Raw genomic sequence first — 27,523 nt, 5'->3', positions numbered from 1 at the left:
TTGAAGCTTAAATACCTTTATTACTTTTTAAAAATTATTTGGACATTGATAGCTCTGCAAAATACTTCTCCAATCCCAAACTCTCACACCCTTTCCACATATCCTCCCCAAAGAAACAAAATACTCATCCTTCTGCCCATTCAAATCTAATTTTTAAAAACATGTAAGATCCAAAATCAAATATTACTTCTCTTTCCCAGAACTCGTTAGTAATTTTAAACCACAATGCACATACTCAATGGCATTTCTTTTTTTAAAATTAGCTTATCTGACTATTTTATGAGGAAAAACAAAATCATTTCAAGGCCTTAGAATATAAATTCCCTGTTTCTGAAAGCAAAAGACATTGAAAAGCCCCTCTGCCCCCTGGAGTCTGCTGTGCACATCACCCATGGAACCAGCGCTGCACGGGCGGCGCCACTCAGTCCGTCCGTCCACAGGTGAGATGTGTGGAGCTGGAGAGGGCGATGGGTGGGTGGGTGGGGGGGCTCCGGGCAGAGGGGGACTGGGCGTGCAGAGCGGAGCAGAGGAGCAGGAGCTGGGTCCTGAGTGGGGACGGGAGGTGGTGGGGAGCCTGCACCTGCCCTGGTTTCTCAGTGATGAACAAGAGTGTCCACCAAAAGCATTGCACGTATAACTAGAGGTGCGTGGATTACTGAGGAGGCTCGGGAGTGACCACAGCTGGGGTTGACGGTCCAAGCTCCCCCGGGACCTAAGTCAGGGTGGAGGGTCTGGGGGTTCCTCGGGGGATACGGAAACCCCTGCTTCTGCACCCCCGGGAGTTGGGATTTTACGAGAACCAACCTTCATCACAGGTGTGTCCCAAAGAGCTGGCAAACGTACCACATCTTCATCCCCAAACACCACTGCATTTGACCCCTGGCTCAGCAAGGAAGTCAGCCCACAGCAGAGCCCTGCCCACCTGGGCCGCCAAGCAGCAGCAACATGCCGACACCCTGTCCAGCCCACTGGCTGCCCACTCACAGCCACACACATGGGCTCCGACCAGCTCTGGGAGGCGGCGGGGGGCGGGGCACCTCACCCCCAGGGGTACCTGAACCCTTCAAGGAGCCGGCAAAATGCAGGCACTGGTTACTCACTGAGAACTTGAGGGCAGGGAAAGGGAGCCTGTGCCACCCGGCCCCCGTGCTGCCAGCCGGCTCTAAAATCAAGAGGATGTTTCTGACTCATCTCTCGAGACGGACGTAAGCCATCCTTTTGCTGCAGCCACCTTCCCAACACTTCTCCTTAAGGCTTCTCCTGACATGCAATCTCAGCAACATACAGCACGTACTTCAATAAAGGATTCTGAGACTAGGAGACCCGCCCCACCGCTCACCTAGACCGGAGGGCTTTGTGTCTTCTCCCTCCGCCCTGGACCTGTCCCTCGCGCCAGTTCCGCTCCTGTGAGTTATGGCAACACCACCTCTCAGTTAAAGCTTTCCCTCCCGGGTTCTGAGTGAGTCTATAAATCACCAGAAGTCACCAAACCCACCCAGGCCTTGCTGCATATGGGGGCTGTAGCGGATGCCACATGAAGCTCTCTAAACGTTTAAACAAAACAAAATAGCCGCGCACGCCTGTGTGCGCGCACACACACACTTTGGCACATGAGCCTCGGGTTACTTGAGCGTGTTCAAGCTCAGCCCCTCCTATGCCCCGACACCGCTGAGCTGCGGGTCGAGGGCTGCAGCGGCCCCTTCTGCCTCATGGGAGAGGTCGCTGGGAAGTGCTGCTGTTCTGAGTAGCGAGAGGAGGAGGAACAAGTGCTAAACTGGCCCCCAGAATGGTCCTCACGTTTAGCACTAGAATGGATGCAATGCTGCAGAACGTCTCACCAGGTGACCAGTTTCAAACTGCTGGCTGATTAAATATACATTTACATATAGATATAAAAATTACTAAGTCAACATTTGCTGTTTTCAATGTGAAAACGATAAAATGTAATTCTGAATAATTGTGCATTTGCCATAGGGTCCTTGCTAAAGGAACCATAAAAATAATTTTGTAATAAAAAAACTTTTCTTTTTTTAAAGTTTAGTATTGCCCTCAAGTTCAAAAGTTTGGAGCAAACGTGCTGAGTGGGCAGGACTGGCGTCTGTTCCTGCCAGGGACCCGGAAGCCTCAAACCCTGTGGTCCCAACGGCAGGCCCAAGGGACCTACTGGCCACAGGCTAGCTTGGCTCGATCGCCCTCGCTGAGCACTTGGCCTGCGCCCCGCATGAACTCCAGGGGCACGTGGGAGCTGGGCTCTGCCTTCTCTTGACTTACCAGACTAAGCAGCCAGGGGCGGGGGGGCCCTGGGTGGGGACCACTGAGCACTGTGGCCCAGGCGGGGCTGGGGCTGACCTATGCAGCTGGAGGCAGGGGTGGAGCAAGGGCTGTGCGTCTCAGGGATACAGAAGTTAGCTGTGCAGGAAGGAAAAGTGCATTGACGGCAGCCTAGAAACAGCTCACGACCAAACCTCACAGGGAGGGAGGAGGAGCCGAGGTCACCCTCCACCTGCCCTGCGGGCTCGCCACTCCTCGGATGCTGCGGGCTGACATTCATGCTTTCGATGCAAGTCTGCTCGTGAAGAAACAGGAACACACGTTCTCCCCGTTCTGGCAGGTACACGGTTTTCCCGGCAAAGTTCTTTTTTGCCAAGTTCAGTTTGTTTGGTTACTGTTCCGAGCCGCTGTCACCGGAATTCGTAGATGGGGGCACTGTGTTCTGGAACGTGAGTGAGATTTAGCGACTGATACCTGCGGGAGGAGAGGCAGAGGCGTTAGAGCACCCTGAAAACAACACAGGGTGTGGAACCCACTCCACGGGTGCCAGGAGACCCCATGCCCAGATGAAATGCAAGCTTATCTCAGCTTCCTCAGGGGAAGTGAGCCAGCGACAGCCTGTTAGGCAAGGAGAGGCTGGCCTTCTGGGGGAGGATGCAGACCAGGTCCTCTGCCTGCACCACCACCCTGCTTCCCTCTGAAGTCGTGCGCCCCTCAGAGCTCCCAGGGGACCCGGGCACGTGCTGATCCGCCCAGAATCTGGAGGGCTCGGAATGATGACATCACAGCCACACCCCCTACCTCAGCGACTCCATCTTCCTCCTCCCTGGACATGGCTGTGAGACTCCAGAGCATCAGGGGCTCTGTGAGGAGTATGACCCCGTGATGGATGCTCTCAGGAGTCAAAAAGGGGATGGAGAAACAGGCAGGGACAGCTCCCACTTGGGGACACCCAGCATGGATGGTGTGGGTGTCAGCTCCCTCATTTGTCCACAGAGGAATGAGGTGCAGCACAGGAAAAGTGGCTCATCTCTCCCCCAAACACCTCAAAGAAGGCCGTCACATTAGCCGTCAGAGCAGAGCCCTCCCATCCTGGCAGGCCGGCCGGCATCACGAAGACATCTGAATGCTGGGGGCATGTGGAGACGCAAGAGAAGCAGAACCGTGCGCATCCCTGGTGGGAGCGGGAAGCTACAACTGCCATGGGAAACGGTTCCCTAAGAAGTGACTGCAGACTCACCCATGACCCAGCAACCTGCCCCAGCCTCGTGCCCTGAGGAACTGAAAGTAGGACCCAGACAGGCTTGGGCACACCCACGTCCACAGCAGCCAGAAGGTGGGGATGAGCCACAGATCCATCCACTGATGAACAGATGAAGATAACGTGGCCCCCATCCACATGACAGGAAATTGCTCAGCAATAAAGACGAAGGACTGACACGCACTCAACATGCAATATGGGGTCTTCAAAACACAATGACAAGACCCAGAGGGCAAACAGTGCGCGGGCCCACATTCGTGACGTGCTCAGAACAGGCAAACCTATACTCAGAGCAGATTAGTGGTGCCTGCAGCTGGTGGGGGCGGGGAGCTGGGTGACGGCTCCTAGGGGGACAGGGTTTCCTCTCTGCCAGTGGAAACATTCTGAAATCGGGTGACAAAACCGTGCTGACATGAAGGCCCCCTGGACTCTACACTTCCAATGAGGGGATCAGATGGCACGTGAGCTGCTTCTCAATAAAGCTGGTGATTTTAAAAGAAGACCAAAAGTTTTAAACACTTATTTGAAAACTGAACAGGTGTTGAAATCCCAACAATGTCTGTTCTCAGAGAAGCCAGGGTAGCACAGAAGCCCTGGGCCCTTGGCCACTGCTGGTCAGCCCTGGGCAGCGTCCTTCATGAACCTTTAAAGCATGCAAGACTTGACAGGAAATAAAGAGCTTCAACATGCAGAAGAAATCAGGTGTTTGAGGGCACAGCCACCCTTCAGGTGGACAGGGCACCTACAGAAGCTCAAAAAGTCATGAGAGGCCCCAGAACAGGGGCAAAGGCCACGCCCAGGAGCACGTGGCCGTCACCTTGGCAGAAGGCAGGCCCATTAGGCCCACGGGCCCCGGTTACCAACAGACTTCTAGCAGGAAGGTGAGCACAAAATCAGAAAGGCCGCTGACAGCAGAGTTCACATGGGATCTCACACTCTAACTACTGAGTCTAGGAAGAATAAAGACAGGACCCACAAGCCTGAGATAAACGTAGCTGAAAATAGGGCTGCTTGAAAGCATTCAGCAGTGAATCCCTGTACCCAGAACTTCACCTTTGCACCCATTTACACCACTCTGGGGAGGCAAACGAGCCCCCGTGTGAGCACTTCGGGAACTGTGGCCAAGCTCTCAGTCCTTACCACTCTGAGCTCCTGTGGTAGTAGTAGCCCTCTATGGAGGCCGCTGACTTCTGGAAGCAGATGTAGTAGAAGCCGGCAAAGGAAGCACCACTGATGTCCTTGATCGTGTGGTCCGGGACTAGGAACTGCTCCTGCATGCACACAGAGGGTCAGTGTCGCGGCTCCAGCCCCCAGGCCTCCCTGCCCCTTGCAGCTGGCTCTCAGCCTCACTGGGTGACCATGAACCGTGTGCCACCTATGTGTTCTAGACCAAGCACGGCCCCCACATCTCAAGGTTGCTAGGGTCAGAGCTGGGAGCAGGCTGTGGATTGAGACTCAAGTCTGGGCCGAGCCCCGGCCCCGGTTCTCAGCACAGAGCCTGGGAAGGAGGATGCTCCAGGCTTCGGTCTGTAGAAACACTGGTGAGATTTCAAAATAAAACAGCTTTTTCCCACAGGCTGGGGGCCTGGGGTTGGAGGTGGGTGGAGGCTCACTAACTCACCTCCTGAGCTTGGTACCCGTGGCCCTAGCTCAGGAAGTACCAGAGGGAGCCCACCCGACAGACTCTTCAGGAGCTAGAAGGGAAACCCACCCCCATTCCCTGAGCTGGAGGGACCAGGGGCACTGTGATGGCCCACAGCCTGGGCAAGAGGGTGGCCAGGGAGGTCACTTCACTTAGGGGCTAAGAAGAGGAGTCTCCCAAGTCCATGGGACCCTCAGGATGACCCAGCCTGCAGGGTGGAAGGTGAAGCCAGAGGGAGAAGGGTCACAGAGCAGGGGGAGGGGTCACAGAGCAGAGAGGGTGAGGCCGGGCCCCCTTACCTTCCACCTCATGAAGACATAGTCCCCACTCTTCAGCTCTTCGTAATCAAAGTCGTCTGAGTTAAACGATTTTGCATACTGATAAAAAGCCAGAAACTTGCCCTGAAAGCCAAAAGCAGAGCAAAGGATGAGGGCTGGGTGGGAACGCGGGCCTGGGGGCGGGGCCGAGGCACTCACCCAGTGCTTCCGGTCCACGTCCTCGTCAGCGTCCCACTTGCGGGTTAAGAAAGGGTGCTTCCTGCTGATTATCTCTCCTTCAAAGAAGGTAGTGAGGGTCGGGTACTCCTGTGGCAAAAACACAAATATCAAACAAGATGTCCAACAGCAGTTCTAACTTTTTACAAAAGAACAAACCAAGTTCGCTTTAATTTCTCCCCAGAACTTTGAAAAGAGGACCACACTGCTGGGCGACCACCCAGACCAGAGGCAGGTGCAGCAACACCCACGGCCGAGGAGGGAGCCTGACTTGAGGGGCCCAGGGTGGGGGTGGGATGTCGCCTGGATTCTGGGGACTCTGCCAGAAGCAGAGGACCCTTCTTTGGCACGCTCGTGATGTGTTGATGGCTCAGAAAAGAACTTGGACAAGTTACTTCTGAATATTCTAGCATACAGAGCAGATGGTAACTTGATAGGTTTTACTTTCCAAGGAAAACACCCAGAGAGACTACGAAATCACAGCCCCGTCTTCATGCCTCAGCCTGGTCATCGCTTCTCAGACTGGCTCAGTCTATCCCTGGTGCGCCAGCTCTTTAGGTTCGAGGGGCAGGGAAGGGACTGTAGAATACCCCTATGTGAGAGGCACTCTTGTAATTCTATCATGTGAGCTAAGACAACTTACATGACGGGAAATACTGATGACCACGTCTGCCCCGGGAAACCATAACCACCAGAAAAGCAAACGAGTGGTCATCCTGACTGGGTGCCTGAAATGTTAATACTCCCAACAACCCTGCTGTTTGTCCCTCTGTTCATACAAAGGCACAAAAGATTTGGGAAAAGTTAATCGAAGAACAAGTAACCACTGTAAAAAGTTTACCATTTCTCTGCATTTGTAAAAACCCACCCACCAGGCAACCCGCCAGTGTCCAGGCAGCCCCTCAGCACTGCCTGCCAGCCCGGGTCATTCCTGGGGGTGCTGTGATGACCCCCACCCAGCAGAGCACAGGCCACCATCCTGATGTCCTGGGACCACGGAGGACCTGCTCTCTTCCTCAAACCCCACATCAGCCCCTCTCGCTCAGCATTAAACATCTCTACCGGTTTAAATGCCACTTCTCCCGGCTTGCCTGCCAGGTGGCTCGGCGACCCCACAGGGTACTGCGGCCTCGCTGGCCTGGGGCTTCCATGAAGGCCACGACCACTTTCCTGCACACGCCAAGGCAGCCTGCTCTTGTAGCAGTGAACTTGAAACACTGCAGATCTGCCATCCCCGTAAAACTGAAACTTTCACCCCAACGGTTGCGCCGCGTTCCTCAAACACATACTGACACAGAGCAGAAAAATTACAGAGACCAAGACTGCCTTAGCAGAAACCTGATTTTTAAAGGTATAAACCAAATTATAGCAATCCATTTGAAAAAGACCTGCTAAGGGAAAAAATGCTTTGTAAGCTGGCAGCTGACTTGAGACGTTAAATTAACGGGTATACAGTATACTGACTTCCTGAGTTTTGAATCTTCATATTTTATCAAGATGTCCATAAAGAGAGAGAAGGATGAATGATCAAGTATAATAACAAAGAACAAGCTTATGTTCAAGTCATGAGTTTTCCTAACAAGTGATTCTACATCGACCTCTCTCTAAAATGTTCCAGGCAGTCTATCAGGGTGACCACTAGGTACCCACAAACTCTGAGAATTAAATAAAATAAATATCTAATGAATGAATGAACAGAAGGAACCCCAAAGATAAAACCCCTCGCAGGGCAAGCAAGGACATTCAAGCTCTGACTACAGCCAGGGGGAGGGGGGTCACAAAGGGAGGGCGGGCATGGCTAGCATCCCCAGGTGTGGGCTCACTGCGCTGGGCCGTCCTCCCCTCGCTGGCTCCAGGCCCACCTGCCTGGAGGTGAGTCCAGCTTTCCGTGAAGACCCACCTTCTGGAAGATCAACGTTTGATTGACCAGTAAGGCAGTCTCTGGGTCTGGTGGCATGACCACCTGTGTTCCAAGTAAACCCAGCACAGCCTCAGAGTGCCCAGCACTGTCCGGGGAGTGTGTGGTGGGGCTGACACCCTCCCGCTGGGCTCCCAGCCACCTATGTTGGGCTCCCAAAAGATGCCCCTCTCCCTATGGGTGGCTGGCTGGGACTGCAAAGAAAGTATCACTTGACACCCATTCTTCACAATTCTGGGATTCAGTTTCCACAAGGCAAACAAAACTTCCCAAACTGTGTGTTTGTGACTCAAGGCAGGTAGGAGGCCAGTCATCTCCAATTATATAGTTAGTTTTCCTATTTCCATACACATGAGGAAGACCATGGCTGATTAGTCATGTTAAAATAAGTCAGATATCTGCTATTTCCAGAACTATAAATGGAAAAGCAAACAAAAATTTTGCCACACCGTGCGGCATGTGGGATCTCAGTTCCCTGATCAGGGACGGAATCCAAGCCCCAGCAGTGGAAGCATGGTGTCCTAACCACTGGACTGCCAGGGAAGTCTCAGGTTGTACATCTTAAATGGGTGAACCCTGTGCTATGGGAACTATATTTCAGTTAAAAAGAGTTTAAAACAAGGTGAATTCAAAGGCTTGGAAGACTCGGGCAGGATGACAGACCCTCAGGAAGCACAGTCCCCTCTGATGAAGGTGGCTCCGAGGGGGAAGAGCTGGCAGCGACACCCCCCCCACCTTGGGAACACGGCTGTTGGGTGGCTTGGGGCGCTACCCTGCATTCGGGCCACCTGCCCCGATAGGGCCATCCGCAGCCTTTCCGTCTGTGGGTTTTTAGTTCTGCCCACCATCTGTGTGCAGCTCGCTGTGACCATTTGGAATCAGGGCCCCATTCCACACTACAGACTCTGCTGGTTTCCTAACGAAGTTCAACGTTTTTGCTCTGCACTCAACACAGACGTGTGGCCACCTCCGAGTTGAGAGTGTTCTGTTGCTGGGTCTTCTCCAGCACAGACCCAGGTGAGAATCCTTCCTCATGCTGTCACTTGCTGCCCCGACTTGACGTGATATGTTTCTAGAGGTCTGTCTCAACAACCGAATTCTCAGGAGTCTCTCAGACATCTGATAGAAAAGCGGGAGAACCAGGGGGACAGGGAGACGAAAACCAGTGCTTCCCGACTGTGAGGGCCCAGCCTGGGGCTCAGCAGTTCCGAGCTGCCCGCTCACTGACGCCGCGTCCCCTTGGGACCTGAAGTGGGCACCTGGAGCCCTCACCTCACAGGTAAGCCAGCTGACACAAACAGGTGAAGGCTGTGGGCAGGAGGAGGCGAGGGTGTCCGCCAGACCCTCACTACTCTGAGCAGCGTGGCCAGGCCCCCCTCCTGCTCGCCAGTGGGAACACAGAGGGTGCTCTCTCTCGCCTGTGACATTCCTGAGTTCTGAAGGTTGAAAAGCTGGCCTTGAGGGAGGGAGCAGCTCCTTCTGCCGGAGGAACCTCCAGGGCCACGGTCTTGGAGGGGTGCTGCTCATTCCAGAAAGTGAAACTGACCATGATGGCGGCAGCAATGCTCTGATTATATTTTTCTTTTCCTCAAAAAGGATCAAAGTAAAATCAGTAGTGTTGGTCACATGGTAACCTGCTGATAAACTTTAACGTCTGTGAATGCACACGTCCACACTGCCTGCTCCTGCTCCCTTAAATAACTGCACTCAAGGTATGGGGCTCCTGAGTCAGGCTTGCAGAGTCGAGCTCGCTGGCCCTTCACACCTGGGGTCCCAACGTGCTGTCCCCACCAGGCCCCCGCCTGCGGGAAGAGCACTTACCTCAGTAAGGCCTTTGATCTTCAGATACCCGCAAAGGTAGGAGTTCCCCGTGTCCACGTGCTGAAAAGACAGGACAACACAGCCATGTTACAAACGCAGGGTCCACCGGGGACAGCAGAAGCATGTCCAGCGTGCAGAGGCCCCTTGGAGGCTGGGGAGAAGGGAGCCTGGAAGCTGGTACAGCTGGGTCTCCCCGGTCCTGCAGCAAGCTGAGTGTTTAATGCTGAGTGAGGCCTCGTGTTAAGAAACTAGGAGGACTCCACTGGTGGTCCAGGACCAAGGCTCTACGCTCCCCATGCAGGGGGCCCAGGTTCAGTCCCTGATCAGGGAACTAGATCCCACATGCTGCAACTAAATACCTGCATGCCAGCAAGGAAGACCAGGTGCAGCCACATAAATAGATACATATTAAAAAAAGAAAAAAAACTAGAAACGTTTGTTGCAATTCTCAGATCTGAGGACCCTATACCTTCCAATGCACCTTGAGTCAAACACCAAAGTGGTGCTTCAAAGCTGCAGTGAGCTTGGCCAGCACGAAGCATGCGGCTTCACAAAGCTGGAGAGGTCCCATCGTCTGCTGCAGTGGATAAAGGTCCGCACCTGAAAACCACCGCAGCTCTGCAAACATCCTCACCTGCTGATGTGGGCATCTGACAAAATGGAGCAGCCAACCTGAACTTACAGGGGTCAGCAAGGGAGCTGTGTTCAAGGACCCACGGCTTGAACCTGAAGCCTTGTTTCAAGGGTGTGATTCTCACCAAATTCAATACAATTTGGGTTTCACAGCTGCCAGAAAGGGTATCAGGTGGCAAGGATACGGGCTAATAAGATTAAAAACTCAACTAAATTGGCTAACATTTTGGATGGATTATCACATGCTTGAGAATCAGAATTTCAGTTTGGCCTCCATCCAACCATGTGTCTCTCCCTCTCTGCCCAAATTGATCTTTTTGCACCACGGGAGTGTCGACCCAGCAACCAGCCAGCATCTCAGTGAGAGAGAACAAGGTGAAGGCTCAGCAAGAAGGTGCTCGAAGCACAGCTGTGTCTAACAGCTGCTCTTCCTAATATTCCTCCTACAGTGACCTGGCCCTCACTTCACTCTTGGCTTCTTGGATGAGATAAGAAAGACAGTGGTCACAGTAACATTTAAAAAAAAACACCACCACCAGGTCAGAGCCTTACAAAGTTTTGAGGAACTCTTTAAATTGCAATTTTAGGGGAAAAGAAACCACTCCAGAAGCACATGAAGAGAGGCCCATCGTTAGTCATCAGAGAAGTTCAATCAGAACCACAAGAGATGCCACCTCACCCCCACTGGGATGGCTATAATCAAAGAGGGGCCATGACAAGTGTGACAGGGACGTGGAGAAACTGGAACCTCTGACACTGCTGGTGGAGATGGAAAATGGTGCAGCCACTTTGGAAATCAGCCTGGCAGCTCCCCAAATGTTAAACAAACAGTCACCATACAACCCAGTATTCCACTGGTAGGGAGACACCCAGGAGAAATGCGGACAATGTACACATAACAACTCGCGCGTGAATGTGCACAGTGGTGTGTTCATGACAGCCCCAGAGTGGAAACACCCACAAACAGCCATCTATGCATCAACAGAGGAACAGAATGCTGCAGAGCCACTAGGGGACGATGACACAACAGCACAGAGGGAGGGAGCACTGGCTCCTGCTGTGATGTGGACGAACCTCAACACATGGTGCTCCGTGCAACAAGCTGGACACAGAAAGTTACTGTATGATTCCCTTTATGTGAAAAGGCCACAATAAGCAAATCTTAGGGGAAGAAAAATTAGGGGTTGCCTAGGGGTGGAGTCCTTGGACTGCATGGAGATCAAATGAGTCAATCCTAAAGGAAATCAACCCTGACTCTTCATTGGAAGGACGGATGCTAACACCGAAGCTCAAGTACTTTGGCTACCTGATGCGAAGAGCCGACTCATTGGAAAAGACCCTGATGCTGCGAAAGATTGAGGGCAGGAGAAGAAAGGGGCGGCAGAGGATGAGATGGTTAGATAACATCACTGACTCAATGGACTTGAGTTTGAGCAACCTCCGGAAGTTAGTGAAAGACAGAGGAGCCTGGCGTGCTGCAGTCCATGAGGGTCACCGAGAGTCGAACATGACTTAGCAACTGAATAGTGTTGGAGGGGTGTGGCAGCTAAGGATTCTTTCTGGGGATAATGAAGATGTTCTAAAATTAGACTGCAATGGCAGTTACACAGCTTTGGGACCACACTAAAAACTACTGAATTGTACACCTTACATGTGTGACTTGTGTGACAGGTGAATCATACCTCAATAAAGCGCCTATGAAAAACAGAAAGAAAGCAGGAAAGAGGTGGAGTTACAAAAGTCAGAAGTTTCTAAGACAACAGAGCCCAAGAACCCAGTTGTGGCTGAAAAACCAGCTGATTGGGCAACTCACAGGCCAGACTGTCTCTGCGACAGTAAGACACTCACCCATCCAGGTGCAGGGCGGCATTCCTGGGTGTGACCAACGCCCCCGGCAGCAGATGGCCGACTCCAAGTGGCCTCCAGCCACTGCCCAGGTCGCTCTGGCCACCCTGGGACCTGCTAGTCATGCACCAACCCAACCCCTACTCCCACTGGTTCACAAGGGAATTGGCACCAGCAGGAATTCAGAAACAACATGCTGAGGACAGGGAGGGGAGCTGCCGCAGGAACCAAGACTTGTCTGTGATACCAGGCTGCCCCGCCACTGGTCCCCAACCCCATTAGACACCATCAACCTCAACAAGGGGCCCAACTCAAGATCATCCCAAACATGACCCACACCAGGCATTTCACTTCTAGAATTTTATGATGAGCTGCAAGATGTAAAAGAGTCTGTATCTTCCTACTCAATTCTCACATTTGGAGAAGAGAAGGGAGATTGCCACAGTGGTCGTCTAATGGTGAGAGCTGAAATAACTCAGCCACGATCCTTTTCTTTTCCTGGCCTTGTCTCACAGCTCGCAGGATCTCAGTTCCCCGAGTAAGGACTGGACCTGGGCCACAGTAGTGAAAGCGCCAAATCCTAACCATGAGACCACCAGGTAATGCCCATCTTTTCAATTACGATAAGTATCATAGCTTATATTAGAAATTTCAGTTTGTAGACCAGAGACACAATTAACAGAGATGGAGTTCTCTTGATCTAAAGTAAACGATTTACTCCAACAAAGCAGTAAGATAAAAACAGGCAGGTGAATGATCGGCAGTTGGTGGAGACAAAAGGTGGGAGAAGAGAGGCTGAGAAGAGAGGCTGTTTGAGATTTAAAATCAGTAAAGAGCAAAGGGCAGGAGAAAAATTCTGTCCCCACACAGGACCTACATTCTACATCTACATCCTACATTCTGTCCTCACACAGAACATCAAAGCTTCTGCAAGACCTTTGAGGGGACAGTGTTTGGAGGGGCTTTTAGGCACAGCTTAGGAGATGAGGTATCAGACTGAAGACAAAGGGGCGAAGGGAGGAGGAAGTGGGTCCTGCTGCAGGCCTGGGCAGATAGACAGGAGGACAGTTTTCCAGGAAGGCAGAGCAGAAAGAGGATTAACCACAGCCGATCTCCTTGGGCCGGGAGGAAATGTCAAGTGTGTTCTCATCTGCGTGAGAGGAGTGAAGTGCAGGAAGGAGCTGGGACAGGTAAAGCTAAAGTTCCAAAGCCATTAGGAGCTGGCAGCAGGTTCTCAGAAATCCAGGTCAGAGGCGGGGAGGAAATACCATATGAGAAATAAAAGTGGGTGAGTTACATTTCCTAGCATGAGTATGAGAGACTAAGGAGGAAGCCCTGACATGTGGATCAAAGTTAAAAATACAGTAAGAGGGTCCCCTAGAGCCAGGAACGAGAACAGGGAGATGAGAAGGTCTGGGCAGACAGATGGAGAGAAAAGGAGTGGACTGGAAGTGGCTAGAGGGTGGGGAGTAGGGAGTGTCAGGAGTCTGAGCCAGGAAGAGACTATGGGTTGGGGGGCTAGGAGATCAGCTTCTAACAGACTGTGAGGAGCCCACTTAGGATGTGAGTGCCCAGGCTAAGGAATGGGGCAGGAGTCGGGGTGGGATGGGGGCCCTCAGGTCCCGGGGCTGATGGAGGGAAGAGACGGATGAAGCAGGAGGAAACCCCCCGGAGGAGGAGGCGGGCCCCAGGGCCTGGGCTTCATGGGACCGAGGAAAACGTGGGAGGCAGCAGGCACGTCTCGGGCCTGGGAGAGTCCAGAGTCAGAGGGAATCCCTGGAGAGTTTCCCGGACGGGGTCCGAGAGAGACTGGAAGAAGGACTGTTGCTGGGGCGACGGGCCACGGGGAAGCAGGGCCGGATCTGAGGCGGCCGGTCCCCGGCTCGGGCCCGCAGGGTTGGGGCACGCCGGAGGGCCCCCGGCAGGCCCGGGCAGCAGGCCCGTCCGTGGCCGAGGGCCCGAGGGGGCGGCGGGGCGGCCCGGGCCGTGGACGCCTCGAGAGGCCGGGCCGCTGGCTCACCTGCAGCACTACCTCCACGTCGTACGAGTTCCCCTTGCTCTTCTGGTGGCCGCGGAACTTGGAGCCGCTGTAGAGCAGGCTGGTGGCCACGCCGGGCTGCTGCGTGTTGATAGGCGGCGGCGGGATGAGCGAGGCGGCGGAGGCGGCCGAGGCACCGGCCGGCGGGGGACACTCGGTGCGGACCGGCATCGCGGGGTCCCCCGGAGCCAGGGCTGGGGGAGGGGGAGGAACCGCCGCCGCCGCGCGGAAGCCGAGGAGGGCAGACGGAGGGGAGGCCGGCGCGCGCGTAGGGCGGGAGGGGTCCACCCGCCGGCCGCAAGCGGACCGAGCGCTCCGGCCACCACCGGGACCCCGGGACCTGCGAGCAGGGCCTCCGGGTTCTGAGCGAACCCCCTCCCCGCCTGCGCTCGCACACACGCCCCTTCCGATTGGCTCGGGCGCGCTGAGGGGCGGGAGCAGGCTGGCTCGACGCTTCCGCCCATTGGCGGGCGGGGACAGCACGTGGCGGGCGCCGAGACCCTCTGGGACTTGTAGTCTTTTTCCCGAGGAGCGGCGCGGGGGCGGGGCCGGGGCGTTTGTGATGCTGATTGGCTGCGGCGTGTGCTGAGGCGCGCGGCGACGGCGCGCTACGAGTGTCGTGCGCAACATGGCGGCGCCCAGAGAGGGTGAGGGTGCCGGCGACCGGTGAGGAGGTTTGTGGAGTCCGAGCACGCGACGTGTGGTCCCTCCGCTCCGTGTTCCCCGTGCTCTGGTCTCGAGCGGTCGTTCTCTGAGGCCCCCGCGCGATGTGGAGGAGCTGCCTTAGGCTGCGGGACGTGGGGCGTCGCCTCCTGAACCTGCCCCGAAGTGGCCTCACCGCCTCCGAGGGGCTGGGGCCAAAGCCCCCTACCCCCATCCGGGCCTACGTGCCCCCGGCAGGTGAGGGAGGCCAGGGCGGAGCAGGCTGAGGGGTCGGCCTTGCAGGGTCACACGTCGGGAGGGAAGTTCCCCGCGAGGGCAGGGATCGCTCCAGGGCACACGCGCGTCGTTTCCTTTTGGCAGGTGCGGTTTTTCTCTCTTTCACTGGGGAAGCAGAGGTCATCCTTGTTTTCAGGGGGGCAAATTCGACTTCTGGGTCGGGATTGCGCCAGAGGCGCAAAGCAGACTCTGAGAGGTTTGCGGGGCAAAGGCCAGTCTGCTAGGCTGCTTTCTGTGTCCCCGCGACCGGCTTTAAGTCTTCCATCCCGGCCGCTTGCTCCACAGCTGTCCTGGCCCTGCCTCCTGCTGCCCTCCCAGAACACCTGCCACCTCTTCTAAGGAGTTGACACCCCGTGCCTTCTTCCTGCATTTCCGACTTGGATGAGGCTTTCTGTAGCGGATCTTTCGTTACTCCTAGGGAGAGATTTTGGGATAAGAGTGGGACTGACTTTAAGTGAGTGAAGACAGTAACGCTTTCTTTCCAGCCAGTTAGTACTGTGCTGAAGTTGGGGGTAAGGAGAAGGTCACTGCGGTGTTGGAGCTGTTCCGAGGACGTCTGTGTTGCCTCCACCCCCCTACCAGCTGTCCCAGCCATCAGCTGCATAGAGAAGAAAGGTCTTCAGAGAGCCTGTCTGTCCAGCTGAGGAGTACACCGGTGAAGTCAAAGCTGGGGGTCTCTGCTTACAAGTTGTCTGTTGTCTGCACAAGTGGTTTAGCTTCTCAGTGTCTGCCTCGTCTAAAGAGACAGCTTGTGCTGGGTTGAGGGAGATGCTGTAGATAGGGAGGCCAGCCTGCCACCTGTTTTTGTAAATAGTTTTCCTGGAACCCGGCCCCCCTCATTCATTGACACACACCTAAGGCTGTTTTCATTACGGTGCAGAGTTGGCTGGTTGTGCCAGACACTGGATGGCCTGCAAAGCTTAAAACACTTGGGCTTTTTACAGAAAATGTTTGCCAACCGTGCTGTGGCTGCTAGAGCGGTTTGGGGGAAAAGTGTTTAGTCATCTGGCCCGTTTATAGTAATTGCTGTGGTAGATACATTTGCCCTGAAGAATTTTTAAACAGCTTTACTGAGATGATGCACTTAGAATTCACTCACTTAGAGTGTACAGTTTAATGGTCCCTTGTGGCTCAGATGGTAAAGAATCTACCCTCGTTGGAGAAGGAAATGGCAACCCACTCCAGTGTTCTTGCCTGGAGAATCCCAGGGATGGGGGAGCCTGGTGGGCTGCCGTCTATGGGGTCACACAGAGTCAGACACGCCTGAAGCGACTTAGCAGCAGCAGCAGCAGGTAGCCCAGGCATTAATGTGGTATGGAAGCAACATTTCTTTTCAGGTATTAAGCGGATCTGTGATGGAATTCAGTCTTACTGCATTGGGCTACTTGGACTAAGATATAGAATTCTCATTTTAAATACCAGTTCTTGGGTGCTGCTTATCCACTTGCTTTCCTTTTCATTTCCCTTTCTCCTCCTCCTTTTCTTTTAAACAGGATCAATGCCTTCTATTTATATGTGTGTGTATATATATTGCTATATATACATGTATACACACATGAGATATATATATATTATATATAATATATATATATAAAATTTGGGCTTCCCAGGTGGCACTAGTGGTAAAGAACCTACCTGCCAATGTAGAAGATGTAAGGGATGCGAGTTTGATCCCTGGGTCAGGAAGAACCCCTGAGGAGGGCATGGCAACGTACTTCAGTATTCTTACCTGGAGAATCCCATGGACAGAGGAGCCTGATGGGCTACAGTCCATAGGGTCACAAAGAATCAGACAGTACTGAAGTGACTTAGCATGCATGCACACAAATATTATTTATATATTGATATCATTGTATAATAGTAAGATAGTGGAGCAGGTGTGACAGTTGTGAAGAGTCCCTGGCTTTTTGATTCTGTCCAGAAATGGATGCTCAGAGGATGATCTTGGCAGTGCTGAGTATAATCAGAAAATTGTCTCAAGGATCTAACATTACATATATTTGTACAAATGGAATTCAGGGCATTGGCAGATATACCTGTAGAGAGGTCTCTGATACTCAGCAAAACTTATGGAAAGGGGGCGTCTCGAGACTTTCTGTTCTCTGAGGGCCATCTGTAGGTGTTCTTCAGATAGGCCACTTGAGGGTTCACTTGTGCTTCATCGGCTTTGTACCTTTCATTTGTAATGATGGGATTTAAAAAAAAAAAAAAAGAATCCACCCTCGTTGCTGGAGACCTGGGTTCAATCCCTGGGTTGGGAAGATCCCTGGAGGAAGGCATGGCTACCCACTCCAGTATTCTTGCCTGGAGAATCCCTGTGGACAGAGGAGCCTGGTGGGTTACAGTCCATGGGGTTGCAGAGTCGGACATACTGAGCGACTAAGCACAGTATACTCAGAGTTCTGCTGCCCTCAGTTCTAGAAACTTCTTATGACCCCAAAGGATCCCTGTACCCTTTAGCTGCCACTCTGAGTACCCCGCCCCCGCCCCATCCCTCCAGCCCTAGACAACCATTACTTCACTCTCCGTATCTATGAAGTGAAATCGCTTAGTCGTGTCCGACTCTTTGTGATCCTGTGGATGGTAGCCTACCAGGCTCCTCCCTCCATGGGATTCTCCAGGCAAGAGTACTGGAGTGGGTTGCCATTTCCTTCTCCAGGGGATCTTCCCAACCCAGGAATTGAACCGGGGTCTCCCACATTGCAGGCAGACGCTTTAACCTCTGAGCCATCAAAGATCTGTATCTATAGATTTCCCTATTTTGGACATTTCCTATAAATGGAATGTGGTCTTTTTTGACTGGCTTTTCTCCATTTAGCGTATATTCAAGGTTCGTCCTAGGGTTAGCACGTGTCGGTACTTCATTCTTTTTCATAACTGGTAATATTCAGTTTTGGGAACACACCATGTCTTATTTACCCAGTCATTCATTGATGAACATTTGGGTGGTTTTCATCATTTGACTATTCTGAATGCCTTTGTAAACACTTGAATACAGGTTTTTGTGTGAGAATGTATTTTGGTTTCTCATAGGAGGTACCTAAAAATAGACAGGACATCCCCAGTGGCTCAGTGTTAAAGAATTCACCTGCAAGGCGGGAGACCCGGCTTCGATCTGTGGGTCAGGAAGATCCCCTGGAGAAGGGAATGGCAACCCACTCCAGTATTCTTGGCTAGAGAATCCCATGGACAGAAAAGCCTGGTGGACTGCAGTCCATAGGGTCACAAAGAGTTGGACACAACTAAAGCAACTTAGCACACATGCAAGAGTAGACTTGCTGGATCAAACGGTAGCTAACTAACTTTCTGAGGATTGGCCACCCCACTTTCCAAGGTGGTCACGCCATTTTACATTTCCCCAGCAGTGTGTGAGGATCCCAGTTTCTCTGCCCCCTTACCGACATCTGTCCGTCTGACTATGGCCTTCCTAGCTGGTGTGAAGGACTGTCATTTGAATTTCCCTGAGGATGAATGACCTTGGAAGAAAAGTTATGACCAACCTAGATAGCATATTCAAAAGCAGAGACATTACTTTGCCAACAAAGGTCCGTCTAGTCAAGGCTATGGTTTTTTCAGTAGTCATGTATGGATGTGAGAGTTGGACTGTGAAGAAAGCTGAGTGCCGAAGAATTGATGCTTTTGAACTGTGATGTTGGAGAAGACTCTTGAAGAGTCCCTTGGACTGCAAGGAGATCCAACCAGTCCATTCTGAAGGAGATCAGCCCTGGGATTTCTTTGGAAGGAATGATGCTAAAGCTGAAACTCCAGTACTTTGGCCACCTCATGCGAAGAGTTGACTCATTGGAAAAGACTCTGATGCTGGAAGGGATTGGGGGCAGGAGGAGAAGGGGACAACAGAGAATGAGATGGCTGGATGGCATCACCGAGTTGATGGACGTGAGTTTGAGTGAACTCCGGGAGTTGGTGATGGACAGGGAGGCCTGGCGTGCTGTGATTCATGGGGTCACGAAGAGTCGGACACGACTGAGCAACTAAATTGAACTGAGGATGAATGATGTCAAAGAACATCTTTTTAGGTGCATTTTGGACACTTGTGCATTTTCTTTGGAGAAGTGTCCATTCAGATGCTTTGACCATTTCTAAATTGGGTTACTTGTCTGTTTATTATTGAGTTGAGAGGGTTTTCTATATTCTTGGCCCTCCCAGTTAGTCCAGAGCCGCCCCAGAATTGTGGGCAGTCAAAATCTAGCTGTGAGGCGTAAGGCCCGCCAGGTGGCGCTGTTTAGAAAGAGACCAATGTCACGCCGCTCAGAGGAGGCACGGCCTCCGCTCACGGTGCATTGTGGGGGTTGCAGTTCTGTCCCGAGCAAAGGCCTGCCCGGAGATTGAAGCTGATGAAAAGACCACTAGCTGGCCTGGGGAGCCTGGGACAGGACAAGGAGTGTCAGGGGAGGTGACACAGAAAATCGCCTGTTTCTTTATATGGATTGGAGCAACCTTGCAGGGAAAAGGGACCCCATGGACATCAATTTCCACTTGTGCTCTCTTCACAGCAGCTTGTTAGCATTCTCTGCCTATACAGCCAGTTTTCTGTTGCCCAGCTTTTAAAATTCAGTGCTTCTCCACATTCGCATTTCTTTGTATCTGCATAGTCCTTAAAATTGCCATTTAAAAGGCACCACGTGTGGTTTTGTCATAGAAATAGATATTCTGTAAAGGGAGTGATTTGTGCTCAAAATAAGGGTTCAGTGTGACTAGCCTGTCTCTCCCATCTCCAACGATGGGGTTTCCATTGCTCTCAGCTCACCTCATCACTGAACATGTGGGTGCTTCACGGGCTCCTGGTCTCATGACTTGTCTCATGAGACCCAGGACCTGGCAGGGTCCAGGCAGAAAACCTCTGTCTTTTGAAATTGGGGAGTGTGGATTCCACCAATTGAGTTTTCCGGATTCTGTTCTCCGCACCTGTGTGAATCTCTAACGTGACTCCCTACTCCATCAGCCCTCCTTGCGGTGACCTGCCAGGCTCCTCCCCAGATCTGGGCCTCTCCAGCCATCCTCTGCCCTGTGACTGCAGGCTCGCCCTGCCCACCACCTTCCTAGCTCTGAAACCTGCTCTCTGAGGCCCAGCACCTTCCTGTGAACTGTTCCTTCTCCTGGAAACTCCCCACCCCCACGCCTTGGAAAGCCACCAGTGCAGGTGGGCCTGCCCACTCTCCTGTGGCTCTTGGGTGCCATCTGGCTGTGAGGAGGTCTTCCTCTAGCCCAGACAAGACGAGACGAGCCTTCCCGGTGCATGTTTGCAGCTCGTCTGGTCCTCTGGCGTCCACGGTTGCTTTATTCGCCTGGATTAGTGTCCGTCATCCTGTGAGACAGGGCGTACCTCATGAGCAGGTTGGCTTTTGAGTCCTGCCCTGGGAGGGGGCTGGTCCTCAGCAAGTTTGTTCCTTCCCCCAGCAGAGCCCTGAGCCCACTGGCTGACATCTCTGATCAGGTGCAGAAGTGGCCTGGCCAGGGCAGAGGAGGTGGGCAGAGGACGAAGACCCCTTCAAGGGAGACCTCGCTATCCCGGCAGCTTTGTGTGGTTCAAGCTCTGTCGTCCATCTCTGCCTCCAGCCACCCCCACCCCACCCCCGGCTGCCCCTCAACCCCCAGGTCTCTCGACCCATCTCCAGCCGTTGGCATGTGTAGAATGCTCTGCTGGCACTTCCTGCTGGTGGGTGGGCCCATCTCCCCCAGAGATGGGTCAGAGTCTTCAGATCCCCCCACCCCAGCCCTCTGCTTCCTGCCAGATGTGGCCTTGGACTTGCTTCCCTACCAGGCACTGGAAAACATGCTGGACATAGTCTGGACGCCTTGACCCAGGTCTCCCAACAGATGCGGGGGCCTCTGGACTCGGTCTTACCTGCTGTCTGAGTGAGACCAGGCTGGCACATAAAGCAGTGGGCAGTGGGAACTTCCTATTTAGGTCAAAAGTATGAAAGAAGTACTGTTGTGATTTCAGACAGGTGGTAAATTTTGCCATGGTAATACTTCATCATGTTGGTGGTCACACCATCTGTAGATTCGAGTGTGTTGTGCCGGGGGGTGGAGGGGTGCTGGAGAAGTCTTGGGAGTCAGGCAAGCTGCAGCTTCATGACACGGCCACTGTCCTTGGGAGCTGGTGGGGCTGCGGCTCCTCCTCCCCTGCTTTACCCAGTAGCTATTGACCATGTGGAGCAAGGAGACCGGGCGCTGCCATGGAAGTCTGGGTGGTCAGTGTCAGTGTCAGCAGTGAGGTCATGAGCGCCTCCACTCCTTTAACTGCCCTTTTTGAAAAATCTTTCCCACAGAAAGGAAGAGGTTCTATCAGAATGTCAGCATCTCACAGGGTGAAGGTGAGTGTCTGGAATTTTCTCTGCCTCTTGTTTTTGTTTATTTCTGTGAATGGGAGGTGAGAGACACTTTTCACCTCCAGCCAGCTCCTTAGTGAGCTTGTCCCAGCGCTCTTGTTGGGTGTGTTTCTATAAGCCATTCCCCACGAAGGGACTTGGGGCATCTTGCATCAAATCAAGTAGCTAAATATAGGGGTGATCACTCCACTCTATCAACCTGAGAGGTTTCCGTTTGATCTTTCAAGGTGGCTTCGAGATAAACCTGGACCACAGGAAGCTGAGGACACCCCAAGGCAAGCTCTTCACTGTCCCCAGCGAGGCCCTGGCCATTGCCGTGGCCACTGAGTGGGACTCCCAGCAGGACACCATCAAGATGTACACCATGCACCTGGTAACAGGTCACAGCCTGCCCCTGTGGCCACCACAGGCTTCCTGGGGCCCTGGGAAGAAGTAGGGGTCCTGTCCTGATTCCAGTAAGGCTCTGGGAGGCCCCCAGCAGACAGCCCACCCCACCCCCAGCCCAGGACCTGGTTCTTCCAGAGTCTTGAAACACAAGTCCTTCCCTGGCCACTTTTACACTGCAGCAGCCACGCTTTGTTTGGCTGGCTCTTGTGCTCTGTGGTGGTCTGGGTCAGGAAGAGACAATGTGTGGAGAGTCCATGTTTCCTGGCACGTGGACCCAGGCACCAGGCAGGCACCTCGGCCTCAGGCCTGTGAGCCAGCCTCCCCTGGACTGTGGGGGAGCAGGGGTGACGGCTGCAGACGGAGCCTTAGAGTGGCTCTGCAGCCTGCAGTCCACAGGGAGGATCCAGAGAAGCTGTCCTGGCCTGGCAGCTCTGTCCCCTGCCGTCTGAGGCTCAGGGAACTGGGTGGTGAGCAACTTGCCCGGATCCAGCAGTTCATTCATGTCTCCTGACTCTGGTCTCCCTGGGCCTGGGTGTCCATGGCTCTGAGACATCACTGCTGTCATAGTGGTAGCACCTCCTGGAAAATAGCACAGGGCCTGGTGGTACAGAGCCTGAGACCTTGAGGGAGTTCATTCCTCCCAGGGCCTGGGCAAGGCCCTCAGGATGCTGACGGGCTTTCTCTCTGTGCCTTTCTTTGATCCAGACCACACTGTGCAACACGTCTCTGGACAACCCCACCCAGCGGGACAAGGACCAGCTCATCCGGGCAGCCGTGAAGTTCTTGGACACCGACACCGTCTGGTAATGGATGTGTGGGCGGCCTTTCCCAGGGCCCCAGCAGGTCCCTTGGGCCTTTTGCTCAGAGTGGTCTCCGTGGAGGAGGCAGTGGGCCCTCTGACTCCTCAGTGCTCTACTGCTCTGCAGACCGCAGGACAGAGGACGTGCCAGCTGCACCAGTGTCAGGACCAGCCCTCCCATAGCCCGGCAGCTGCCCCCCCGGCCTGGGACGCAGGGGCTGTTAGCCTCTGTGGCTGTTGCAGGCTCCATGGCCCAGGGGTCACTTCTGACCATTAGCGTGTTCTCACAGGCATGGTCATCTCTCCTCATCTGGGCTGCAGATGGTCCTTGGCATCCCGAAGCTGGTCTCCTCCTTGGCTGTGTTTTCGCAGCCAGGTTCTTAGGGTGTTGACTGGATGCGGAAGGAACAATTGAGCCCCCCAGATGCTCTGGGGTTACCACCCAGGTGGCACTTGAGGTCTGCTCCGGGGCGAGGGGCAGAGTGGGCCCCTGCAGAGGCCATGATGCTGCTGTTGGAATGTCTATGCCGTCTGTGTTGGGGACAGTTTGGTGACAGGGAGGGTGCCTTTCCAGTCCAGCTCAGGGAGGGGGTCTTCTTGGGAGCATCCCAGCTCAGAGAGCAGAGCCATGGGAGCCTCTCTTTGCCCTAGGGCCACTCCTCCCCACTGGGCAGCACCCCCTCCATCCCTCTGCACCCCCACTGCCTCTCTGCCACTTGTGCTCACACCAGCCTGGCCTCCCTGAGTTCACCCATTGGGTTCCTGTCCCCGGCACCCTTGAACTCAGCTGACCCTAGCTCTGTCTCTTGGTCAGAACAGTGGCCTGGCCTGAGGTAGCATCAGGCAGGGCCACCAGGGGCTGTATCTGTAATTGGGAGGGAGGCAGGCTCGCAAGGGGTGTACAGGCAGCTGGGTCTTGCCGCCTCTTGGGAGAGGAGGGGACTGCAGGATGCAGTGATGAGCTGGCACAGAATCCTAGGACCAGGGGTGCGAGTCAGGACAGTGTAGTGTAACGAGCAGCACTGGGCAGCGCTGTGGGCCCTGACTGGTCAATAACCAGGGACGTTTGGGACAATGGGACTCAAAGTCAAGGGTCCAGGGAACCCTTCGAGGGCTTATGAAGCTGCAGGCTCCTGGTCTCTGCCCTGTGATGGTGTGGGTTTCCAGCAGGTCCTGGATGAGCCCTGGGCCGCTCTTAGAGAACCTTGCTAATATAGGGGCAAGGCAGGGGTGGAGGGGTGGTGGTGGAGAGGTTTTCTACTGTTGCCTTTCATGTTTCTGTATCTGTCACTGGATGAGAGAATTGTACTTTTTTATTAATGGAGACACTTTTGCACTGAATTAGCTACAGGGTGGAAGAACCAGAGACGCTGGTGGAGCTGCAGAGGAATGAGTGGGACCCAGTCATCAGCTGGGCCGAGAAGAGGTGAGATGCCCCACATCCGGCAGCTGGGGTCTGGGCCACACTGGACAGCCAGGGCCCTGAGCTGGTTGACGTTCTGAGTTCAGGGCACCAGGGGACTTGGACAGTACAGGCCCCCTTGGGGGTAGCTGCAGCTAAGTGCTTCTGCCCCATTGGCTGTGCGACTTTGGGCTGGTGACCTGATTCCTCTGAGCTTCCCTTTCTGTGTGTGGGGCTCGTGACCCCTGCCTCCCTGGCTGTCATGAGGAGTACACGGAGTGCTGCACACTGCTGGGCACACAGTGGTGCCTACACTGGCCGCTACCACCCTGCTCGTTGTCACAGTTGCTCTGCGGCTGAGTCATGGAGCCGGGTGTGTGACCTGGACACACATGGAGGACAGTCTGGGCAGGGCCTTGTGGAGGGCCAGTCCAGGGACTGGTGAGGCCCAGCGGCTTCCTTCCCAGGAAGACACTTGGGCAGAGTGGACAGACCAGTGATGTGAGCGGGGTTAGGTCAGGTTTATTTCATCCCAGGGTTGTTGGGAAGGTTTCCTAGCCTGGGCCCTCTGACCTTGGTGTTCTGTAAGCTTGCACACTTAGAGTGGTTTGGACGTAGCATTTTTCATCTGTACACATTTCCTGCACCCACGATGTGTCGGCATCCTCTGGTTTTGTAGTAAGAGGCAGAGCCAGTGCACTGAAGGATCAGGTAAAACCTGACAACTGGACGCCACGAGAGAACCGTGAGGATGCGATGCCGTTTCACTGGGGAGTTCAGTGACGTGAGACATGAGCTCGCTGCCTACAGGTTTTTGCTGTGGTACGAAGTTGTCCACTTTTGGTGGCAGTTAAGATTTCTCACCCATAATATTAATAGATAACAGGAAAATGTGGCCCCTTCCTGTGTTTCATTTGTACTATTAGAAACTTCAGGAAGAGTGTTTCTATTTTTTTTTTTTGGAAGAGTGTTTCTAAACCAATGAGAAAGATCAGTGATATATGAAAGAAAATTACAAAAATTGCTTTCATTTCATTATGTTTTTCCTGCATTTTACATGGCTATGATTGTTCTTGAAAGTTTTGTTTTTGAAGCCAGCTCATGTCCTCTGGGACAGTGCCTTGTGTGTGTGATGGAGGCTTATTAATAAACATGTGAAAAAGTGATTGACCGATACAGGATTGTGGCTTAGTCGGTAAAGGATCTGCCTACAGTGTAAGAGACGCAGGTTCGATCCCTGGGTGGGGAAGATCCCCCTGAGGAGGAAATGGCAACCCATTCCAGTGTTCTTGCCTGGAGAATCCCATGGACATGGACAGAGAAATCTGTCAGGGTACAGTCCGTGGGGTTACAAGAATCAGACACAACTTAGTGACTAAACCACAGGATATATACAAATACCGTTGTAAGGAAAACAGTATTTGAAAGAAGCCTTTTATGGTTCACACGTGAAGACTTCCTTCTGAAAAGCAGGCAGCCCACAGCTCTGATGGACCTTCATGCCAATGAGTTCGAGTTTCAGGAGCTGCCTGTGGCCCCTGCTTCCTGACTTGCCAGCCCTAGCTTCATGCATAGTTGATCTGTCCTCTGCTCCTAAGGGGCAGAAGGTTATAGGTCAGGAGGCCTGACGGCAGTGGCTCCCAGAACCCCCAGTGGGGCCTGTGTGTGCTGGGCGGGCTGGGGCTTTGCTTCTGGGCAGAAGCGGGGCTGTGCAGCCGGACAGACTCACGCGGGGCCTCTTTCTTCTAGATACGGCGTGGAGATCGGCTCTTCCACCAGCATCACGGGGCCCAGCATCCCCGCCCGGACTCGGGAGGTGCTGGTCAGCCACCTGGCCTCTTACAACATGTGGGCCCTGCAGGGTGCGTGGTGTTTCCTGTGGGCCATGGAGGGTGGGCATGATGGGCATGGTGTGCAGAGCCCAGGATCACCGGAGCACTGGGTTGGCAGGGAAGACGCTGTCACCCGGTTCATGGACTGGCATGCTCACCCCTCCCAGGAGGACGTGGCTGTCTCCTCTTCAGGAGCCTCCATTCCAGTCCCCCTGTCCCAGCTATAGTCACAGGGGTGGAGTGCTCGCTCTGACGGGCAGAGCCGGGTCTGGTGCCTACCCAGGCAGGGGCACAGGAGGGACTCCTGAGGAGAGCAGAGGCTCCTGAGAAGGTGGAGGGGCTGGCACCCCACCTGGCGGCTCCCTGCACACAGCAGGACCCGGGGCCAACCTGGCTGTGTCCCCATAGGGATTGAGTTTGTGGTGACCCAGCTCAAGTCCCTGGTGCTGACCTTGGGCCTGACGGACCTGCGCCTGACGGTGGAGCAGGCTGTCCTGCTGTCGCGCCTGGAGGAGGAGTACCAGGTGAGGCAGAGCTGGGGCCCCACTGCAGTGGAGGCTCAGGGTGGTCCCCAGATGCCCTGGGGCCGCCTGTGTGCTCACGGAGGCTAAGCCTGGACACGAGACCAGCACACTGGTCACCAAGGCTGCTTCGAGTCCATGTCTGATATAGTGGCTCAGAATGAACAAGGCTTGGCTGCTCTGCCGTTGGCATTTTTTTAACTCAGAATCACCGTGTTCTCTGCAGTTCCTTTGTTACTTCTCCAGCCTCAGAAGGTTAATTGCTATTACAAATTGACTCCTAGCATGATGAAAAGCCTTTTGTAATGACAGTTTTTCCCAAGTTGGTCTAGTTATCTGCTTGGGAAAATGCCAGGGGGAGAAGCTGGTTTGTGTCACTAGAGAGCTGGCGACTCTGGTGTCAGGGCCAGCTGGGTGGGGGCGGGGGTGGGCAGCAGGAGCAGGAAGCCTGCCTTCTGGTCTGGGCTCTGTCCTTGGCTGCAGGACCCAAGCAGGGCCGTCATTCTCTGAACCTCACTTTCTCCCCAACACACAGTTCTCTTGAGTATAAAACACTCTTCAGATGTTCTGGACACCCAGAATGCAGGCAGATCCCAAGTGTCAGGGTGGGCAGGCCAGGCCTCCATTCTCACCTGCCGCTCCCCTGCATGCCTCCTCTCCGCAGCCATGGGGGGTTGTGGCTCTGGCAGTCACCCTGCAGCCTGTCCCGTCCTCTCCTCAGATCCAGAAGTGGGGCAACATCGAGTGGGCCCACGACTACGAGCTGCAGGAGCTGCGGGCACGCACGGCCGCCGGCACCCTCTTCGTGCATCTCTGCTCCGAGAGCACGGTCGTCAAGCACAAGCTGCTGCAGGGGTGATGCCGGCCTCAGCCTGAGATGGAGATGCTGTGGCCAGCGGAGGCCAGTGTGGGCTGAGCCAGCGCGCGGGTACCAGTGACTGGTTATACTAAACATTCCTCCACCTGGAACTGAGAGGAGCTGCCACTTGTCTTGTTCCTACTGTCATGTCTGGGTCCCGGAGGCCACCCCGCTGACCTGCAGGACACTCACTGCCCAGCAGGACTTTCTTGTCTGGGAGGTCTTAGTGGCCCTCAAACTTTTTTTCCCCTGGTTTTTAATCAAACTTTTAAAGTGAAGCTGTCGGTTTCTGTTTGTTCCTATTGTTTTAGCAAAGTGATTTGAAGACGAAAACAATCTTTGTTGTTTCTGGGTTAAAAGCCTGGGCAAGGTCACCTGACGCACACACATCCTGTTCAAGGAGCCACTGCAGGGCCCTGACGCAGGGGGGTCTCGGGTGCCTGGGCCCAGGTGAGGGAGCGGGAGGAGTCTGCAAAATTCGTGCACAAAGGCTCCAGAGCCACCCAGC

The 27,523-nt window shown here is 54.0% G+C and overlaps 2 protein-coding genes across 3 annotated transcripts; one reads left to right on the top strand and one right to left on the bottom strand.

Moving 5' to 3' along the window:
* On the bottom strand, nt 1-14,340 carry GID4 (GID complex subunit 4 homolog). The gene is made up of 6 exons (XM_025280453.3): nt 13,906-14,340; nt 9,408-9,467; nt 5,651-5,758; nt 5,474-5,575; nt 4,673-4,803; nt 1-2,745 (listed from the first exon to the last, which is right to left on the bottom strand). The coding sequence occupies exons 1-6, from the start codon at nt 14,092-14,094 to the stop codon at nt 2,682-2,684; spliced, it is 654 nt and encodes a 217-aa protein (XP_025136238.1). The 5' UTR covers nt 14,095-14,340; the 3' UTR covers nt 1-2,681.
* A 195-nt stretch (nt 14,341-14,535) lies between these two features.
* Nucleotides 14,536-27,293, top strand: ATPAF2 (ATP synthase mitochondrial F1 complex assembly factor 2). 2 transcript variants are annotated; one of them, XM_006048863.3, is made up of 8 exons: nt 14,536-14,823; nt 21,156-21,200; nt 21,443-21,588; nt 22,308-22,405; nt 23,747-23,827; nt 25,553-25,665; nt 26,044-26,159; nt 26,878-27,293. In XM_006048863.3, exons 1-8 carry the CDS (start codon nt 14,691-14,693, stop codon nt 27,013-27,015), a joined length of 870 nt encoding a protein of 289 aa, XP_006048925.1. In that variant the 5' UTR covers nt 14,536-14,690; the 3' UTR covers nt 27,016-27,293. The 2 variants fall into 2 exon arrangements, with proteins under 2 accessions (XP_006048925.1, XP_006048926.1); XM_006048864.3 differs by lacking the exon at nt 26,044-26,159.
* The last annotated feature ends 230 nt before the right edge of the window (nt 27,294-27,523 follow it).

The sequence above is a fragment of the Bubalus bubalis genome, chromosome 3 (assembly GCF_019923935.1).
Source record: "Bubalus bubalis isolate 160015118507 breed Murrah chromosome 3, NDDB_SH_1, whole genome shotgun sequence".
NCBI lineage: Eukaryota > Metazoa > Chordata > Mammalia > Artiodactyla > Bovidae > Bubalus > Bubalus bubalis.
The sequence above is the reverse complement of the archived record's forward strand: the minus strand, read 5'-3'. Positions and strand labels throughout refer to the sequence as shown.

What these genes read in the sequence shown, in the direction of transcription:
- GID4 (XM_025280453.3), bottom strand. Translation starts at nt 14,094, where the DNA reads ATGCCGGTCCGCACCGAGTGTCCCCCGCCGGCCGGTGCCTCGGCCGCC. An exon ending in ATGTCTTCATGAGGTGGAAG is followed by an intron (nt 4,804 to 5,473) that starts GTAAGGGGGCCC and finishes GTGTGCATGCAG; the next exon opens with GAGCAGTTCCTAGTCCCGGA. An exon ending in TACCACAGGAGCTCAGAGTG is followed by an intron (nt 2,746 to 4,672) that starts GTAAGGACTGAG and finishes CTCCTCCCGCAG; the next exon opens with GTATCAGTCGCTAAATCTCA.
- ATPAF2 (XM_006048863.3), top strand. Translation starts at nt 14,691, where the DNA reads ATGTGGAGGAGCTGCCTTAGGCTGCGGGACGTGGGGCGTCGCCTCCTG. An exon ending in AGATGTACACCATGCACCTG is followed by an intron (nt 21,589 to 22,307) that starts GTAACAGGTCAC and finishes TCTTTGATCCAG; the next exon opens with ACCACACTGTGCAACACGTC. An exon ending in ATCAGCTGGGCCGAGAAGAG is followed by an intron (nt 23,828 to 25,552) that starts GTGAGATGCCCC and finishes TCTTTCTTCTAG; the next exon opens with ATACGGCGTGGAGATCGGCT.